Source organism: Pygocentrus nattereri, chromosome 4 (genome assembly GCF_015220715.1).
Source record: "Pygocentrus nattereri isolate fPygNat1 chromosome 4, fPygNat1.pri, whole genome shotgun sequence".
NCBI classification, from domain to species: domain Eukaryota; kingdom Metazoa; phylum Chordata; class Actinopteri; order Characiformes; family Serrasalmidae; genus Pygocentrus; species Pygocentrus nattereri.
Genome location: NC_051214.1, coordinates 5256090 through 5272362, shown reverse-complemented (window position 1 = coordinate 5272362; position 16273 = coordinate 5256090). Strand labels below are relative to the sequence as shown.

The window sequence follows — 16273 nt, the reverse complement described above, 5'->3', positions numbered from 1 at the left end:
AACCCATTCATTGGTTGAACAATTGGTTGCAAACTAACTATATGAAACTTAACCCTGATAAAACCAAGGTTCTGTTAGTTGGATCTAAACCCTCACTTTCCCAGGTATTGAATTTTTCAGTTAACATTGATGGTGTCGATATTAAGCCAGCCCAACTTGTTAAGAACCTTGGCTGTCTTCTTGACTCATCTCTTACTTTCGAGTCTCACATTAAGCTTGTAACTAAACCTGCATTTTACCATCTGGGTAACATTGCACGCTTACGGCCTATGCTGAGTGACACTGATGCTAAAATGTTGATCAATGCCTTCATCTTCTCTTCTTCTTCATCGATTACTGTAACTCACTTTTCTATGGCCTTCCAGTTCAACTAATCAATCGTCTTCAGTACATCCAAAACTCAGCAGCCAGGGTTCTTACCTCCACCAAGCACTCAGCTCATACCACTCCTGTTCTTCAACAGTTGCATGGGCTTCCTATTAGTTCTAGGATCGAGAATCCTTCTTCTTATCTTCAAGGCTTTACATGGTCTGGCTCCGACATTCCTTTCTGATCTCATTTTATACTGTCCCTCTCGTGCTCTCTAATCTTCTAATGCCGGATTCCTCACAGTTCCCTCAACTAGACTTTCTGCTATGGGTGGCAGATCTTTCAGTGCTGCTGCCCCCAAACTCTGGAATTCTCTACCTTCCACTCTTCGTAATTGCTGTTCTCTGTCTTCCTTCAAATACCTGTTAAAAACCTTCATTTTTTCCTCTCTGTAGTATTATTATATATATATATATATATATATATATATATATATATATATATATATATAATTTATTTATTTAGTTTTAGTTTTAGTTTTTGATGATGATGTAAAGCATCCTTGGGTTTGTGAAAGGCGCTATATAAATTGAACATCATCATCATCATCATCGTTGACCACTAGTCCAGATAGGGTCGCGGTAGCAGCTGGGAGAGCAGAGAATCCCAGATGACCCTGTCCCCCGCAACTTCCTCCAGCTCATTTCCGGGGACCCCAAGCCGCTCCCAGGCCAACTTGGAGATATAATCCCTCCAGCGGGTCCTAGGACGACCCTGGGGTCTTGTCCTGGTAGGCCGCGCCTGGAACACCCCCACCGGGAGGCGTCCAGGCATCAGATGCCCGAACCACCTCAGCTGGCTCCTCTCAATGCAGAGGAGTAGTGGTTCTACTCTGAGCTCCACCCGGATGACTGAGCTCCTCACTCTATCACATAGCATGTAGCCGGCCACCTGATGAAGAAAGCTAATTTCCGCCGCTTGTATTCGTGATCTTGTTCTTTCGGTCATTACCCACAGCTCATGACCATAGGTGAGGGTCGGGATGTAGATCGACCGGTAAACAGAGAGCTTCGCCTTTTGGCTCAGCTCCCTCTCCACCACTACAGTCCGGTATAGTGAGCGCATTACTGCTGCCACCTGTCCCAGCCTGCGGCCGATCTCATGATACTTAAACTCCTCCACCTGGGGCAGGTCCTTTCCCCTTACCTGATGTGGGCATGCCATCCTTTTCTGGGACAAGACCATGGACTCAGACTTGGAGGTGCTGATCCGCATACCAATCGCTTCACACTCAGCTGCAAACTGCTCCAGCAAGCGCTGGAGGCATCCATGTGATTCAGCCAAAAGAACAACATCATCTGCAAATTGCAGAGACGCCACCCGGCCTCCACACATAATGCCCTCCTGACCCCGGCTACGCCCTTACACTCTGTCCATGAATATCACAAACAAGAGTGGAGACAGGGCACAACCCACAACCCCGAGTCCAATACTAACACTGAAAGTGTCTGACTTAATGCCGAGTATACGGACACAGCTCTCACTCCGGGAGGACAGAGATTGAATGTCCTGGAGTTGTAGCCCCGGCACCCCATACTCCCGGAGGACCTCCCACAAGATATCTCGAGGAACACGGTCATAAGCCTTCTCCAAGTCGACAAAACACATGTAGACTGGGTTGGCAAACTCCCATGCCCCCTCAACAATCTGTGTGAGGGTGAAAAGCTGGTCCAATGTTCCATAGCCGGGAAGGAATCCGTATTGTTCCTCCTCAATCTGAGGTTCAACTATTGGTCTGAGTCTCCTTTCCAGCACCTTTGCATAGACTTTCCCAGGGAGGCTGAGCAGTGTGATACCCCAATAGTTGGCACACACCCTCCGGTCCCCCTTTTTAAAAATAGGGACCACCACCCCGGTCTGCCAGTCCAAGGGTACTGTTCCCAAGGTCCATGCAATATTGCAGCGGTGTGTTAGCTATGACAGCCCCACAATATCCAGAGCCTTAAGCATCTCTGGACTAATCTCATCCATCCCCAGTGCCTTGCCACTGAGGAGCTTACCAACTACCTCAGTGACCTCCACCAGGGAAATGGAACTTGACACCCCAGGGGCCTCTGGCCCTGACTCCTGTGAGGGAGGCACATCTCCCAGATTAAGAAGTTCCTCAAAGTGCTCCTTTCACCAATTGACAATATCCTCATTTGAAGTCAGATTTTCTCCACCCTTGCCGAATACCGCCTGGGCGTGGCCCACTCCTGAGTCTCCGGACAGTTGTCCAGAACCTCTTTGAGGCCAAACGAAAGTCGTTTTCCATGGCCTCATCAAACTCCCCCCATGCCCTGGATTTTGCTTCTGTCACCATTGCAGCTGCCACCTTTTTAGCCTGTCGGTATCTATCTGCTGAATCGGAGTCCTTCGGGCCAGCCAGTCCCTAAAGGCCTCTTTCTTCAGCTTGACGGCCTTCCTGACCACCGGTGTCCACCAGGAGGTTCTTGTGTTACACCCTGACGCCCTTTTGGCCACAGCTATGCCTGGCAGTTTCCACAATGGAGGTTTTGAACAGGGTCCATTCAGACTCCATGTCCCCTACCTCCTCCAATACATGAGAAAAGCTCTCCAGGAAGTGGGAGTTGAAATCATTCCGAACAGGGGCCTCTGACACTCATTCCCAGCACACCCTCACTATTCGCTTGGGCCTACCGGGTCTGACCATCAGTCTTTCCTGCCATCTGATCCAACTCACCACCAGATGGTGATCAGTTGACAGCTCAGCACCTCTCTTCACCCTAGTGTCCAGAACATGTGGTCCCAAGTCAGATGAAATGACAACAAAGTCGATCATTGACCTTTGACCCAAGGAACAGGCCGTTCTTCCCAATCATGCTTTTCCAGGTCTCCCAGTCATTGAGCATTGAAGTCTCCCAGTAAGACTATGGAGACTGTAGGTGGGACCGTTTCCAGAACCCCGGCCACTCACTCCAAGAAGGCCGAATACTCTGACCTGTTATTTGGTGCATAAGCACAGACAACAGTCAAAGTTTTCCTCTCTGCGATTTTAATTCACATTGAAGTGACCCTCTCGTCCACCAGGACAACTGCATGGTCACCAGCCGGGGACTCCCCACACCCGCCTGGTGCCCCTCACCCTGTGCATCCCCTGAATAGGAGAGAGATCAGCGCCTATCCAGGAGTTTGGTTCCAGAGCCGACACTGTGGGTGGAGGTGAGCCCAACTATATCTAGTTGGTACCTCTCAACCTCCTGCACAAGTTCTGGCTCCTTCCCCCCAAGTGAGGTTACATTCCATGTACCAAGAGCCAGTTTCAGCTGCAGGGGCCTAGGCCACCAAGGGCCTTCCTGCAATCTCCCACTGTCAATATGGCACTGCACCACTCCCCCATGATAGACCTTGCGGGTGGTGGGCCCACATGGCCTCCCCACTTTGCCTCTTTGGGCTGAGCCTGGCCCGGTTTACGTGGGCTGCCTTATTATTATTCATGATGGAGAGGAACATGCAGGGTGTTGTAAGGCAAAATAGTCCCAAAGGAAACTTATTTTTTTAGATTCATCACTGTTTTAACACTTTCTACTTTACATATGAAAGCTCAGAAGACTCATGTAGGTTCACTGGTGGTTTTGGATGGTACTGTGATTGTGTTGTAGACAGTGCCACCCTGGGTTCCTAACAGCACCACTGTGAGGGTTCTAATGTTTTTAAGCAATTCAGTAAAACACGTTAATTCAGTAAAACACGACATTAAGGTCGACTTTGTTTTCTGCCGCATTTATTGATGAAGTGTAACAGAACACATGTAGTAAGGAGTTAACAATGTAAAATGTAGTGAGGAGTGAACAAAATCACATGAGTGTTTTTCCTCACTCACATAGTCATTTAATTGATTATGGGTTAATAGCAAGTAATAACAGAATAAAAGAAACAGCCCATCACCCCCTAGAAGGACTTTATATATCATCCACTGCAGAAAGCTGTAAGCCAGTCTTCTCTTTGTTGCATTGTACAGTGGCCTACACAAATACGGGCACCCCGGTAAACATGAGCAAAGTGACCAGTAAAAAACATTCTTTATTACTTGTTCTGTTGATCAGGCATTTAAACCTTTAACAAAAATCTAAGATATTTGAAATCTAACAGAAGTGCTTTCCCATTCATATCGTTTATGTGGTAAAGTTCACCTGAGTTTTTATGAACAATTAAATGGTCAGCCATGCCTTCCAGTTTCACTGGGGCATAAATATAAGGTGACACACAGGCCAAATTACCTTAGTCATCCATCACTGTGAGAAAGACCAGAGAAAATGGCAGTGATGTCTGATAAATGTTGTTGAGCCACACAAAACAGGAAGTGGATACAAGAAAATAGATAAAGAGTTAAAAATGTCAATTAATTTTCCATTAAAAATGCCCAATTATTTCAGGGAAATAATTATGAGGTTTGAAACAACTTAAGATGTTAAGAATCTGCCAGGAAGAGAAAGTATGTCTATATGGAACCCACACACAGTGAGGAGGATGGTTCAAGTAGCCAAAGAAGGGCTGTTTGTCTTCCAAAGACCCTGCACAGCTTGTTTAGATATACAGTATCATGGACTCCATCAAGTACCTTCCAGCCAGGAAGCTTAAACTGAATGGATCTTCCAGGACAATGGCCTTCACAATGCCCAGACCTAAACCTCCATAGGAAACCCGTGGGATAACCTGAAGAGGAGAGTCCTCAGGTTGGACATCGGAATCCTAAGGATCTGGAGAGGTTCTGTATGGAGGACTGGTCTCAGATCTCCTTTCATCCAGTCTCATTAAGCATTATAGGAACTATTATCTTTGCAAACTGGGACTGCACAAAGGATTAAATGAAAGAGTCTAACTACTGTGGCTCACATAGATTTGATGAAAATATTGATTTCCTGATGAGATTTAGGCTCCTTCTTTCAACAATTGTACTTCAAATAAAGGTTTTTCATAATTCGAATAAATTGTTTTTTTATAGCCATTCTTGCTCGTTTGGGTGACAATATTTGTGGACAGCCCTGTATATAGAAAAGTCAGATTAGCTCCACCAGAAGAGAAACTCAAAACCAAAAATCAAAGACCCCGTAGAGACCCTCATTCTAAATGGCAACACTGTTATCCACATTTCTTGGATTCAGGTAAGTGTACGGCAGAGCAAGCTTCTCGTTTCTGGAATCAATTTTCTTCTCAAGATCCTGCAGATTATTTTTAAACTGAGTTATCAGTTTCAGCGGCACCTCCTCACTGAATGACACCTCAGGGTAATGTCCAAGTGGATACTGAGAAAGAAAGAAGTGAAATGCATTTGATTATCTTCAAATTCCGTCACAGGTTGTTGACATGAACCAGTCGGGATCTTTTCATTTCACAAAGCCATTCTAAGGTAAAGATCATTATAATTTCTGCTTGTCTTCTCACTTTTTTCATTCCTTTATTTTACATCACCATGTCTATGGAGTTATTTTGTGCCTAAAGTTTCAAATAAATTGATCAGATTAATCATTATTGAATCAGTCATCCTGATATAAGTGTATTTGTCAATGGCCGATTTTTGCTTTCATTTCTTTCTATTTCCTGATTTGCTGATATCTTCTTTACTTCTGGAATCGCTCTTCCTCTTATGAAAAACTCTTTTGCTTCTGACTTTTGACACTTTATAACAGGGGGCGGGTCTTAGAAGAGGGTGTTCACCTGCAGTTTCTATTGCATAACTGATTTGGGGTGACGGGTCTTCTGAACACATAGCCACGCACCACTCTGGAGCCGTGACATAGTGACACGTGACACTCTGTAGCGAACATAGCAGAGGGCATTGTACTGAGCGTAGTGCTGCCAGAGAGGGTTACGCTGACAAGTTCACCCTTATGAACAGTGTTGGTCATATTTATCGATGTAAAACGGCTTCCTGGAAATACTCTGTAAGCTCAGAGTCCTCTGTGGATCTGTGTGAGACGTAGTTTGGAAACTGAAGTACTTTGGTAAACTTAGCTGTTGAACAAAGCTGTGTCATCTATCGAGGATCCAGCTACTAATGCTAACTAGCCTAGCAGTGTCCACTAAGGGCATAGTAGGTGTGCTTGGCAGCTGTTTCAATCAGTGTTTATTAGCCTTGTTTCTGTTGACCTGAAGCTCTGCAGGGTTTCTACTACTCCTTACCTTAAAACACCTGATGCAGCTCATCAACTGACTATTGAGCCTTTCATGAGCAGATCGGGTGTGTTGGGTCAGGAAATCATTGAGTCTGCTGTAATGTAGGCTCGAGGGTTTAAAAAGTTAAGGTAGCCCTGGCATAAACACAGTAAACAGTGGAAAACGCTGCTTATTATTAATCAAAAGGTGGTAGAGCTTTGTTCATTCATAAACAACTACGTTTATATTCATCAGTGCCCAAAATAACAGTTCTATCTGTTTGGACAGGTCAACGCAGAATGCCAGTACAACACTGTTAACTGAAGCAGCACTCAGTACCACGGGTTCTGCTGTGTTGGTGGTGGGTCATGCTGAGTAGTTGTGCATTGTAGTGGAGTATATAGACTCACCCGATCAGAGCCCTCCTGGCTCAGCAAGTAGACAGCAGCCATTGCATTAAATGTGGTGCTGACGTCAGGTAAGGTCTCAAGAATAGACTGCCTTGTGGTTTCTCCTTTTTGACGAGGTGGTGGACATCGGAGAGAGCTTGGAAAGTTGGGCATCCAGCCCCCCAAGTCAAACTGAGAGGGCAGAGTAAGTGAAGAGTCAATCATAATTGTTTATATTAGTATATTAGATGTAAATTCAGGCAAAACATTGGAAAACCTGGCCGCTGTTGACCGCAGCATGTTGAGCAGACACTGTGAAGATCACCATGGTCACAAACTTAGCCAGCTCTTTGACGGTGCAGAAATGCTTTGGAAATCCTTAAAGTGAGGTAAGTGGAAAGGTTTTAAGCAGGATTTTAAATGAACAGTAGAAAACAAACAAACAAACCAAGAAATAAAAAGACATACCAGCCTGACTTTGTTCTAGCTGGCCGTTTTCTTTTATCTCGGTAAGCCAAGCCTGCAGCTCCTTGTCTTCCTTGACATCTTGATCGCTGTAGTAATGCGACACAAATCCAGACACAAACCTAGTGGATAAAAACGTTTAGACATTATTTTATTACGAAATGGATGCAAAGATTGTAAGTATTACAGTAGAACACACACACATTGTCTAAGCCACTTATCCTCCTGGGCCATGTGTCCCAGAGGTTATTGGATGGATGGTAGGAAACACCTTGGACAGGTCACCAGTTCATCACAGGGCAGACAGACAGACATATACATTCACACCTGGGGACAATTTAGCATCTGCCTCGCTGCATTTCTTTTGACAAACAGACACAGGGAGAATTACATACAGATCACTGGTCACCCAGCTGGGGAACTGAACCCAGACTCTTCTTGCTCTGAGGTGACAACACTACCCAATGCACAACCGTGCTGCTCTGAAGCGGAACGATGAATTTCAAAAACGGGTCAATTAGGAAGGTTAGGAATTCCACTGCTGTTAATCAGATGATTAAGTTAGCCTGCGAAAGCCTGCATAAAACAGCCATAAAGCAGCCATAAAATGGTCAACCCCTTTGATCGTTTAAGCACCATTGCGTCTCTTTAGTAAGTCATGACAACCTCTTTTTAATACCAAAATGTAAACTGCGAAACGTTAGTAAATCTGCCCCAAAGAATTTTCTTGCTTCCATACTTTAAAATGATGTTCCACAGCTTCAGACCATCATCTCTGTAGTAGTAATTGGGAATCTTTTCCAATCCCCTCTCCTTGATATCATCCGGAATACAGAAGGAGCTGTACGTCAGAGTAGAGGCTGCTATTTTCAGGAAGGTCATCATGGAGCCATGTCCAGTGGAAGTAAACTATATAATAATGACAAACATAATTAACCATCATTTAAAGAAAGTGTTACTGTTATTTCACATTGTCCACACTGTACTGCAGAACATCACCACAGCAAAGATGTTCACCTGAGGGAAAACCCCATCCTCTGAGATCAGCCGACTCCTGGCCATGATGTTGATCTGGAGATTGTAGCGAGTGTGAGGTATCAGGAGCTGGAAGAGGAAGGGCGATAAAGCACTTTTATTATGATTAATTGCTCTGGTCTGTTCACTGGACCTTACGCTAGCTGCTAACTGTTAACTGGTAACTCTAACTGACCAACTTCCTCAGCTTATGAGCTGTCTTTCTCATGTGTAGGGTGTCTTTCTCTTCTTGAATTTGCATGTAGACCTAATTGACAGTATTTGGGTCATTCAAAGCTGCCAATAAATTCGCAGTGATCCTGTTATGTGAAAAGGTCAAGGGTCAAACAAATGAAAAATCTGCCTGACCCAGTCACAGGAAAAGGAAGATAAGGAGAACTTCCCACTGCTCATGTTGACAAATGCTCATGGGGTCATCATTAATAGTGAAAGCCTGTGAGGTACTAAAAGTCTCCCTTCTCTGTGGATGTGTAGCAGTCTGATGAAAACAGGCTATTTGACTTATTGTTCATAACTAAATTAAGACCAAAATAAACTACAAAAACATACATTTATGCTGCAACGTCCACCAACAAAATCTGTAACCGGTCACAGGGACAATGGCATAAAAAGGGTGCAGTTTTGACCACCTTCAATGATGTATATCAATATAGTGATGAAGTAACAATGACTGAAAAGAATAAAATGTGAAACAAACAAAATGTAACAGTGTTTATTAACTTGATTCATTAATAATCTGATTGTGTTGTGTGATTGTGATTGTATAACAATAATGTGATGATTTCCAGGATTAACATACAACCCCATTTCCAAAAAAGTTGGGACGCTGTGCAGAAAGTAAGTAAAACCAAAATGCAATGATGTGCAAATCATTCAATACTTATATTGCGTTCAAAATAGTACAAAGACAACAAATCAAATGTTGAAACTAAAATTGTATTGTTTTTTGAAAAATATACACCCATTTTGAATATGTTGCTAACAACACATTCCAAAAAAATTGGGACGGGGTCGTGTTTACCGCTGTGTTTCATCATTTCTTCTTTTAACAACCCTCTGTGAGCGTTTGAGAACTGAGGAGATGCTGCTGTAGTTTTGAAAGTGAAATGTTGTCCTGTTCTTGTTTGATACAGGATTTCAGCTGCTCACCAGTTCAGAGTTTCCTTTATTTTATTGTTTGTTTCAAAATACACCAAATGTTCTGTGGTGACAGGTCTGGACTGCAGGTAGGACAGTTTAGCACCTGGACTCTTTTAATACAGAGCAGTGCTGCTGTAATACATGCAGAATATTGTTTGACAAGGCTTTCCCTGAAAAAGACGTGGTCTGGATGGTGGTATTTGTTGATAAAACCTGCATATATCATTCAGCATTAATGGTGCCTTCCCAGATGTGTCAGTCACCCATGCCATGGGCACTAATGTACCCCTATACCATCATGAATACTGGCTTTTGAACTGATAACAAGCTGAGTGGTCTTTAGCCCAGAGAACACAGTGTCCATGATTTCAAAAAATATTATCAAATGATTCGTTGGACCACAGGACACTTTTCCATTTCACCTCAGTCCATGTTAAATGAGCTCAGGCCCAGAGAAGGTGGCAGCGTTTCTGGATCATGTTTCTATTTGGTTTCCTCTTTGCGTTTTAGAGTTTTAACTTGCATTTGTGGGTACAGTGATGAACTGTCTTCACAGACAGTGGTTTTCAGAAGTGTTTCTGAGCCCTCTGTGCTCTTTTTTTATACCCAATCATGTTATTTACTTGTTGCTAATTAACCACCCGGTGTTTACTTTACCAGCATTTTGTTGCCCTCTTCACAACTTTTTTGGAACGTTTTGTTGGCATCAAATTCAAAACAGGTGTAAATTGATTTAAATGATATGCACATCACTGCATTTTGCTTTTATTTATATTCTGCACAGCGTCCCAACTTTTTTGGAAATGGTGTTGCTTCTGCACTAGCTGTGTATTGTATTGTTTATTTTGTGGGCATTGTCAGTAATATAAATTAGAAGCGCAGTATAATACATCTCTAAATAGAGAATAGTTGCAGCATTTGTTTATACCAATGTGCATGTAAAATAAGTGCATATACTTTTGTACAGAATTGGCATATGCATAAATTATTAGCACTATTGTTATTTTCTATCTGTAAACTCACAATTGGTGGAAACTAGGCCTTGTGTTAGCAATGCTAATGTACAGCTGTCTTTGAGTGGACCAGTTTGATAAATCCATGCTGTAGTTGTATCCCGGCTGAACTGACAGTGAGATACTGGTTAAAAACAAGGATGCAGTGTTAGGCTGTGTAAGTGTTGGAGGAAAGAGGTCACCTTAAACAGCGGATGACATGAAGGAAAGTTGCGCATCGTTGCCACAGTGAAGACCTCCCCCATCAGGTGAGTGCGCAGCAGATGGAAGTTCAGCTCATGTTCACAAAACTCTGCATTTCTCACAAAGATCTTCGCCAACAACCAATCAGTCTCAGAGTCGGAGGGCAGAAAGATGGGATTCCCTGGTCCAGGCTGCTGGGTCAACTGAATACAAAAAACACCACAGCTTACACAAAAGTACAGTTTAGTTCTGGAGCAAGCCAGCCACCAGCACTGAACTGTATTTTTAAATGAAGTACAAAACTATATAAGATTCCATATTAACAGCAGTGCAATATCATCTTTTCTCAACATTATATATAGGGATACGCATATTAATAAACATGTTAAATTTGCAGTTTCATTTCAGTTTTTCAGACATATGAACATAAACAGCTAACTGGCTAACAGACTCCTCTAGTAATATCTGCTGAAATTGAAGACAATGAGCCTTTTCCTTCTGAAAGTACTTCTGGTGGCTAGTTTTACAATAAAGTTATTTTACAGTAGCCATACAATAAGGTGTTTTAAACAGTATAATCTGCCTATACTGTAAATGCTCCATCTACCACCCTGAACAACCCACCACCACCCCAACGCCAGACACTGGACCTAGATGAAGCTGAACTAGCGGTGAGAAAATGGAATAAAACTCCTTTGAAATGACAGAAGGTTTCCTGCTTTTACCTGGATGGCAATTGGCATCAGTTTGCCCTGAGTGCTGAAAAGCAGACAGAGTGGAGCAGCCAGATACTGCTTTTTCTTGTTGATCTCATTTCCCTCAAGGTCTCTCAGTCTTTCGTAGTCACAGAGGAAGATATTTCCCTTCTGATTGAATACAAAAGAAATTGAACACAAAATAAAAATAGTGCTAGAAATAATTAAATATATAAATAAACAGACAACTGTTACAAATTAAGAGTGACAACAGGTGGTTTGAAACAGAATGTTATGGCAGTGTAGAAAGCCCAGTCATTGGAGTGTATGTATGTGCATAAAATAAGCCCCACCCCCTCCTTGCCCCCTTTCCTGATAGTGTGCAGATGCCTTGTTGACAGTGAAAGGTGATAAGTGAGAGACCCTTGGAAGAGACCGAGGGGCGTATCAGTGATGTAGATATAAATTTCAATGCAATTCAGTTTCCAGTCCAATTTTTCTATTTGCATTGAAATCATTGCCCTTGAAAGTTTAATTTAACTGTATGAAAAAGGATCGATTTGTTAAATGGTGTCTTTTTTACCTTCATTTCTGATTCCAATGAGCTCATATCTGGTAAAAAACTTTTGACCATTTCAGTGGTGACCGGGAATTTCTCAGGCAGTTTTGAGCAGCGCTTGATGATCATGGGATTCAGGCCATTTAGAAACTGGTATCCAAAGAATTCATCTGTTTTCCAATTCTTCTCCACGTATTCTACAAAAAATAGTAGAATAGTAGAATCACCGGCAGGGAGATACTATGAAACCTACACTATGTAACATGTGGGGATTTGGAGACCTCTCTGGTGGAAGTGTGTAATTGCACCCAACTTGTGCAAGAACATTTTATAAAGTGAGTTGTGCGTCGGACCCCCTCCCCGAGAGGAAAGATAATTCAAAGAGAACGCAGTCCAAGTTTGAAGGACATGTCTTTTGTGGATGTGAATGAACGATCTACTATTGTCATCATATCTTCATCACTATAATGCTGATTTTGCATTTGAAGCTAACTATTGGGCCAAACCTTCTTTCTGACTTGCATAAAGACGTATGACGTGGTGTGAAGAACTCCTGACCTGAAGCCTCTGGCTTTTAAACGTTTTTTTCGGGCTTTACAGGACGACTCACAGCAGTGCACACTCATAATACTTTACCTGTTTTTGTTCTCCTGACTCAGTGACTCAGTTTTAATAAAAAATCTTACATAGTGCAGCTTTGATGTGGATTCACTGGTGGTGTTAAATTACCGAAAGTCTTTGTCTTGTCGGAGACCATCCCACTGAGGTCCTCAAAGCTGGTCCAGGTGTCATATGAAGGGCATTGCAGTTTCAGCTTCATGAAACTGAGAAAAATATATATCGATGCATAAAAGGAGATCCATCAACATGCAAACCTGACAGTGAAATTATGGATCATTCAAATACAAAACTTACGCTGCAGCCGAGCTGAACTTGAATTCTTTGTCTTTGCTGAAAGAGAATCTGACCTCAGGGGGCAACTCATCCGGACTTTGAGCAAGTACAGCGTGAGGTAATCCCGGAGCATGTATCCTCCAACTGTAAGACATAAATACATAATATATAAATGCACAGAGCTGGATTGCAGGAGACACATTGTGTTGTTACACATTTGAATGTAACTTCAAGGAGAAGAAGTGTCAGACCGAAAGTAAAACGCAGCTGTGCACATCATGTGTTTTAATAATTTGGTGGATCTTCGATCACATTATTATCACCAAAATACTTTAGTTATTGCACTTTGTTTTGCTTAAACATATATCAAAGACGATTTTTTCAAAGTAAAGTATTTTTAGTTGACCTAAAGTATTCGTTTTCCTATCTCATTTGAGTTTTCACTTATTTATTTATTTTCCTATTTTTCTGTTTATAGTCAAGTTCCGCCTTAAATGCTGCAGCTTGGACAGGCACCAAACTGTAACTGCCTCACTTTAAGAACGGAAAATTTGCAAAAACAAGCTGGCGAATAGGAAGCCAGCTTTAGCTCCCACATCTTTAACCATCTTTAACAGCATTCTGGGCAACTTTAGTTCAAAGTTATTCGTTTGTTCTGCACATTTCACTCCAGACAGTTTCTCAAACCTTCAACAGCATCAAGCAGCTTTGCTCAGTGTTTGACCCTGAAGAGACTGAAGAAACAGAGGAGCATTTCCACCTTATTATTAGCATCACAACCCCAACTGCAACCTGTAAGTAGCCATGCTGTGGGATTTTATCCACTTTTTAAAGCTTGAAGTCTTAACTTGAAAGATTCATAGTGAGCTACCAACTTTCATAGCTTTGTTTCGTTGACATTGAACACTGTAGGTAGTCTATGTGATGTTAGCTACAAGCAAACACCAAGTAACTAGCATTTTATTTTGTGTGGCTTCTGTGTGAACCATATCACTGCCTTGCTGTAGACCAGCCAATCAGAGCAGAAGTCATCAAACTATTAATCAGCCCCCCAAAAAGGGAACAAAACTTATTTCATTCTAGGTTCATTCAATCATAGTGTTGGAAACATTGAGTGATGTTCACTTACTTGAAGTCTTGGCGGCGTCTCTTCAGGTTCTCTTGTCTGTGTGCCACCAGTTCAGGAGCCATGTCCTTGGATTTAAGCATGGCTACATGGGAAATGCAAATATATTTAATAATTGTATGAAAAAAATATTCCTGCCTTGTTAATATGCATGTCCTTTATTTTTAATAATGAGTAAATATTTGCTGGGATAGGAATATTGTACTTTTTAAACTCTCACAGCAGAAACACACAGTTCCCTCATAGACTGGTGCTTTGAAATGAGTCGGTGAACTGCTTCAGCATTTAATTCAGCATTTTTACACACCTACAGAATCCCTGAGAATCAGCTTCTTCTCACAGCTCATCCAGCGATGACATGGGAAAAGAATACAGGCTCCTTCAGGTGTCGTTACAATGATTTTGGAACAGAACCAATTATCGTCAATTATTGGCAGAAAAAATGGTGACTTAGCTTCCAGTTCAACCAGTAAGAGTTGGCCGATATTTTCTTTGCACTCGACTGTGAACGTTTGCTCCTGTTGGGACATAAAGGTTTAAACATTTTAGGTAGTAGTTTAGGTAGTTGTGCCCCTGAACCCTGGAGGGCAAGAGTTGGTGTGACGGTGATCGCCCTGGTCCACCTTCAAGGAAGTGACACTTGGGACTCTCATAGCTCTTGTCGGCGTCCTGGACTCAGTAACACGGACATATTAATTGCCTTCCACCACGGACACATTCTCTTCTATGAGATATCAGGTCATTCTGACTGCCTCCACCTTCAGGCTTCATCTTGATTTCACACGGACCTTCAAGCATTAAATTGCCCTAAACAGTCCACAGAAATTCGACCCAGTGTTGACCGGGCCACCAAACCTCACTAACATCCTGGTTTTCTCAATGTTCTTGCTATTCAAGGGGAAATTCCACTGAAGGTTCAGCATTTTTCATTCAGAGAAGTTTAACGTGATAAACAGAATTTGGCCTGTGATTTTTTTATTTTATTTTGGAGAGGTAAATAAGGGGTTATAAGCCAAAATAATCTCCAAAGAAAATGTCATTTTTTTCAGTTCCCCTGTTTTCTTATAAGGCCATCCTCAGGTAAAATTGACTGCATTTGGATCAACTTTTTTTTTAATTCAATTCAAATTCTAAAACACTTTAATATAACAGGATAAAAACTAGCCAGAAATGTTCAAAACTGACCTTTTAAAAATAAAAAAAAGATCTCATTTTAACTTTACGTGATTTTGAGTAGCATTGAGTGATTTTTAAAAACTTATTCATTTCCTAAAAACACATAAACCAATTTTAAAACTTTGGATTTTTATTTTTCATTATTTATTTATTTATTTGTACTTCTACATACAGAGAACTGAATGAACTTACCGATCCAGCCCAAAAGCCTGTTACTGTGTGAAGATGATGTGGTCCACTATTACAGATTGCACCAATTAACTTGATGTAGATCCTGTTAGAGGTGCCAGCATAAAGAACGTCACCAGTGGAGACCTGGACTGTGTACTTGCTCATGGTGACCCTGAGTTTAAAGATGGAAAACACGTGCGATATTGTACATCTGGTCATTTTCAGATTTGTATTGTGGTTCCAGCCTGGACTTAATATGTTCTGAATAGAATTAGAATAGAATTTAGAACCATTTGTCACTGTGGAATTAAACATCTGCATTTAACCCATTTGTGAAGGGAAACACCCACATATATGCACACTAGTGAACACACACACACTAGGGGGCAGTGAGCACACTTGCTCGGAGCGGTGGGCAGCCCTATCCACAGCGCCCGGAGAGCAGTTGGGGGTTAGGTGCCTTGCTCAAGGGCACTTCAGTCATGGACTGTCAGCTGAGGGGATCGAACCAGCGACCTGGAATACTGTAAGATCTGTAGCTCATCATCATCATCATCATCATCATCATCATCACTCACCTGATGCAGGACTGATACTCAGCGCAGTCTGTTAACTCTTCAGCAGCTGTTTGCAGAAAGAACTCAGCAACCTCTGCAGACGTGACACAGCCTTTCCAGCTGTGCTGCTTTTATGTTCTCACTGACACGTCTAACCAAGACCCTCCCAGAGGGCGTGTCTTTGTCTTAGATTTCACTGGAATTGGAAATGGGACAGTGATGACAGATGTTCTATTAGTGAAACTGTAAGAAATTTATTACTAAACCAAACCACAGGTTTACAGAGATGTTTAACTGGACAGTGTTTTTGCTCAGAAAACATTAATATTTGGACGAAAACAACACAATAACTAGTGATTTTATATATGCAAACATTTTAGGGCCAGAATTTCTAAACCTCTCCTT

At 42.1% G+C, this 16273-nt stretch overlaps 1 protein-coding gene and 1 long non-coding RNA gene across 2 annotated transcripts; both read right to left on the bottom strand.

Moving 5' to 3' along the window:
• Positions 1–5339: 5339 nt before the first annotated feature.
• Positions 5340–14047, bottom strand: LOC108444154 (hydroperoxide isomerase ALOXE3-like). Its single transcript, XM_017725149.2, has 12 exons — positions 13968–14047; positions 12860–12982; positions 12674–12768; positions 11969–12141; positions 11416–11556; positions 10690–10893; positions 8337–8423; positions 8059–8228; positions 7323–7441; positions 7132–7232; positions 6876–7046; positions 5340–5615 (listed from the first exon to the last, which is right to left on the bottom strand). The coding sequence occupies exons 1-12, from the start codon at positions 14045–14047 to the stop codon at positions 5436–5438; spliced, it is 1644 nt and encodes a 547-aa protein (XP_017580638.2). The 3' UTR covers positions 5340–5435.
• A 350-nt stretch (positions 14048–14397) lies between these two features.
• Positions 14398–15961, bottom strand: LOC108444161. Its single transcript, XR_001859217.1, has 3 exons — positions 15890–15961; positions 15333–15483; positions 14398–14482 (listed from the first exon to the last, which is right to left on the bottom strand). It is a non-coding gene; the product is annotated as an uncharacterized LOC108444161 (long non-coding RNA).
• Positions 15962–16273: the final 312 nt, after the last annotated feature.

What these genes read in the sequence shown, in the direction of transcription:
- LOC108444154 (XM_017725149.2), bottom strand. Translation starts at nt 14,047, where the DNA reads ATGCTTAAATCCAAGGACATGGCTCCTGAACTGGTGGCACACAGACAA. An exon ending in AAGTTCAGCTCGGCTGCAGC is followed by an intron (nt 12,769 to 12,859) that starts GTAAGTTTTGTA and finishes TATTTTTCTCAG; the next exon opens with TTTCATGAAGCTGAAACTGC. An exon ending in GCTAGAACAAAGTCAGGCTG is followed by an intron (nt 7,233 to 7,322) that starts GTATGTCTTTTT and finishes CCTCACTTTAAG; the next exon opens with GATTTCCAAAGCATTTCTGC.